We start from the raw sequence: 3343 nt of genomic DNA, 5'->3' as shown, positions 1-3343 counted from the left end.
GCATCCCTAGCAGAAAAATGCAAGTTCCACAATGATAGCCAGGGAAAGTTCGCTGATTTTACGATGAACTATGACGTTTTAGAGATGTTAACATTATGCATAATGTATACAGTTCATCATTCATCGCTGTTTATATTTTTTAATTCTTTAGTGGATTTGAGTGGGCAATCGAAAGTGTTGCTTTTATCGTCTAACGCCTACAACAACAGGTAACCTGTATGCTTTAAGGCGGTAGGCATGTAGAGTAGAATTGTTTATGGATAATATAAAGATTAACCACAAAAAGCTCTGATACCCATGTGGTCGTTATCGATCGCATGGGTATCATTGCTCTTCAGCTGCAGAAGAAAGAACTTTTTTTTTTCAGACTCGTGAATGTTCAGTGATTAACAGGATCTTATACAGGACCCTCGATTTCCTCATAACATCGACGCTATGATTTCTATTGTTTGTAAAATAAATTGCGTTTTGAAACGATCGGTGAAGTAACAAATGTAATTTAGGAGAAAACAGGTGTTTTAAATTACTTGATATGCCTTGATATCGGCTTTTGACTGACAAGGCGTTGTAGCAGATGATTTAAAAAGTGTATGAACACCTTTAATCCGTTCAATATAATAGCACCGTTTGATTTCACAATCATTGGGCACGTACACGTGTGGAAACATGTGCTGGCAAAAGGCTAACTCCTCTAATCGAATGTTCTGGGGTTCGAGTTGGAAGTTGTTCACTTTTCAGTGGTGAAGTCATGATTTTATCCGACGACTGTGCCAATGTCTCCGACTGGAGAGTAAGTGGGCGTGGTGGTCAGGGGTCGCTCGTAACGGATGGGATCCAGGGAAACTGGAAGCTATGACAATTTCATTTTTTAAAAGGATTAAACTATTTTAGAATCTAACAATCTGTAAAATACATAGAATTTTATTTTCTTTCCAACGAATTGTATTTTACCCGACTGGGGCGAGAGGAAGATCTCACTGGTCGCCCCACTACCTCCCACCACTTGTGCCACCAGGGGCGGATCAAGGTATGCCCGAAGGGGGAGGGGCGAAAGTGGGGTCGATCGAGACAACATGTTTGGCCCCGCGAATTTCTTCTTTTTTAGACGCCCGAAAATAACCTCTGCGGCGTTTTAGGCGATCAATTATATGTTTTTCTTTCTTTATTTTTTTTTCTTTTGTTTTTACTTTCCAAAAAGAGGTGCCGCGACCCGCACGGCTCCCCTCTAAATCAAGCCATGGCCACCCTTGTCATTTGTTTGTCTAAAGTCTAGATCGTATTGAAACCACATTATGAATGATTTATAATTTTCCTACAGGGGTGGCGCCAGGGTTTGCCCGACGAGGGGGGGGGGGACGAGGTCCCCGACGGGTTGCCGATGCCACCGACGAGGAGTCAAATTTCCCCGATGAAAGCAAAGTGGGCGTGGTCGAGCTTCGATTAAAATGTTATGAAAAGGGTCCAGGGGGCGAAGCCGCCGAAAATTTTGACAATTTAGGGGTTTGAAAGGCTTAGACCTATTTAATGGACTTTAGAGTTTACATATATGTCAAAAATACATATAATTTTTTTTTCTCCCCGACGAATTGTACGTTTTCTATATATATATATATATATATATATATATAAATGCAAAGTTTACATAAAATTTGAACATTTGTTAACAAGCACAGCAGCATTGATAAATCTTCACCACCGGACGCATGAGTCGGCCAACGGACGTAGGCCGACGACCATCGCTCGACGATTTCATCCCCTCTCTATGGGCTTGATTACGCGACGCCTACCGATTGTTGGTGCCAGCAAGTTGACAGTTTGTCTGAGCGGAGGAAACAAACTAGCCTCCACGATTAAACGATCCGTTGGGCGCTCGCATCATCCCATTGCGTTTTCCATTTTAATGCGCTTTACAATAATTATGAAGTAAATAAATGCATATTATTCTACTAAGTATATTTTTATAATCCACAGGTTTTTGCAATTGTTTCTATACTGGCTGTTATACTATCCATCGCTACATTCTGTCTGGAGACGGTGTATACTAATGACGATTCCACTAAACCGGTGAAGTCCCTATTCTATTTGGAAGGATTATGCGTCCTGTGGTTCGTGTTTGAGTTGACAATCCGCTTTATCTTCTGTCCAAGTAAAAAGAAATTTTTCGTAAACGCGTTTCATATCATTGATTTTATTGCTTGTATTCCATTTTTAGTCGACTGTATTGTTCTCTTTGCTAACTCGAGTAATCAAGGTTCGTTGGGTGAATTCTTTGGGTTCTTGCGCATTGTCCGAATATTCCGCGTTTTCAAGCTGACAAGACATTTTAGCGGGTTGCAAATTTTGTTGCAGACAATTCGCTCCAGTGCTAAGGAGCTCATGTTGCTTAGTATGTTTTTAGGAATCGGTGTACTAACATTTGGAAGCCTTTTGTATTATGCTGAAAAAATTGATGTCAATGCAGACGAAAGTGGATGTCAGCGTATAAGTAACATACCCGTAGGATTTTGGTGGGCAGTCGTTACCATGACAACGGTCGGCTATGGTGATGTATGCCCGTTGACACCGATTGGAAAATTCATCGGCTCCATCACAGGTGTGTTCGGAGTTCTTATGATCGCGCTACCTGTACCGGTTATTGTGAACAACTTTGCTCTGTATTACTCCCACGCACAGGCGCGACTGAAGCTGCCAAAGAAACGAAAACGCGTGCTCGTTGGGGCACCCGATGTTCTGAAGACACACATGCTTCATAACATGTCGTCGAGCATAAGTGGTTACTCGACGCAATCTACAAACGATATTGAATGCGAAAACTCTAGCGTACACAGTGAACCCAACGAAGGAAACACAATAAAAACAGGTAGGCCTAATTAAACACATACTGTATTGAAATATCTTTTTCCTTTTTTCCTTTAATGTTCATTGTGGGACAAAAATGGTGGCACCATTGGGGTGGGGGCAGGGAAGCACCCCTCCCCTACCGTCGTCCGACGAACAGACGAAAAAAAAATTCCTATCCAAAACTCTCTCCATGAACCGTACCAGGGATTACTTTATTCCGGACCGTCGACCGAGGCTTCGTTTCTGGCGCCACTGCTGTGTGACAGGCCTGTGTGACAGGCATGTGTGACTTGTGGGACAACAAGGCTAATACGGTAGAGCATTGGTGTAAAAACAAAATCGATGGTTTGGCATCGTATTTTTCCTATTCTTCATAATTTTTGATAACTTATAGCATATAGTGGCGTCACGACTAGAGGTAGGTTACACTATTTGGATCAAGAACTTCTAACTGTATCAGATAAAAGTCCTTGGTTGGATCTGAGTGGATAGCCATCGTTAC

General features: G+C 42.0%; 1 protein-coding gene across 1 annotated transcript; it reads left to right on the top strand.

Annotated features, from left to right (window-relative positions):
• Positions 1-748: 748 nt before the first annotated feature.
• LOC117100142 (potassium voltage-gated channel protein Shaw-like) lies at positions 749-2860 on the top strand (the record flags this gene model as incomplete). The annotated part of the gene is made up of 2 exons (XM_033239718.1): positions 749-790; positions 1972-2860. Coding segments are annotated over exons 1-2 (931 nt in total), but the record flags the coding sequence as incomplete, so codon positions are not given.
• Positions 2861-3343: the final 483 nt, after the last annotated feature.

Source organism: Anneissia japonica, unplaced genomic scaffold (genome assembly GCF_011630105.1).
Source record: "Anneissia japonica isolate Jap-2015-1 unplaced genomic scaffold, ASM1163010v1 scaffold131693_len3343_cov201, whole genome shotgun sequence".
Classification (NCBI taxonomy): Eukaryota; Metazoa; Echinodermata; class Crinoidea; order Comatulida; family Comatulidae; genus Anneissia; species Anneissia japonica.
Note: the sequence above shows the minus strand (reverse complement) of the source record. Positions and strands in the feature narration are given on the sequence as shown.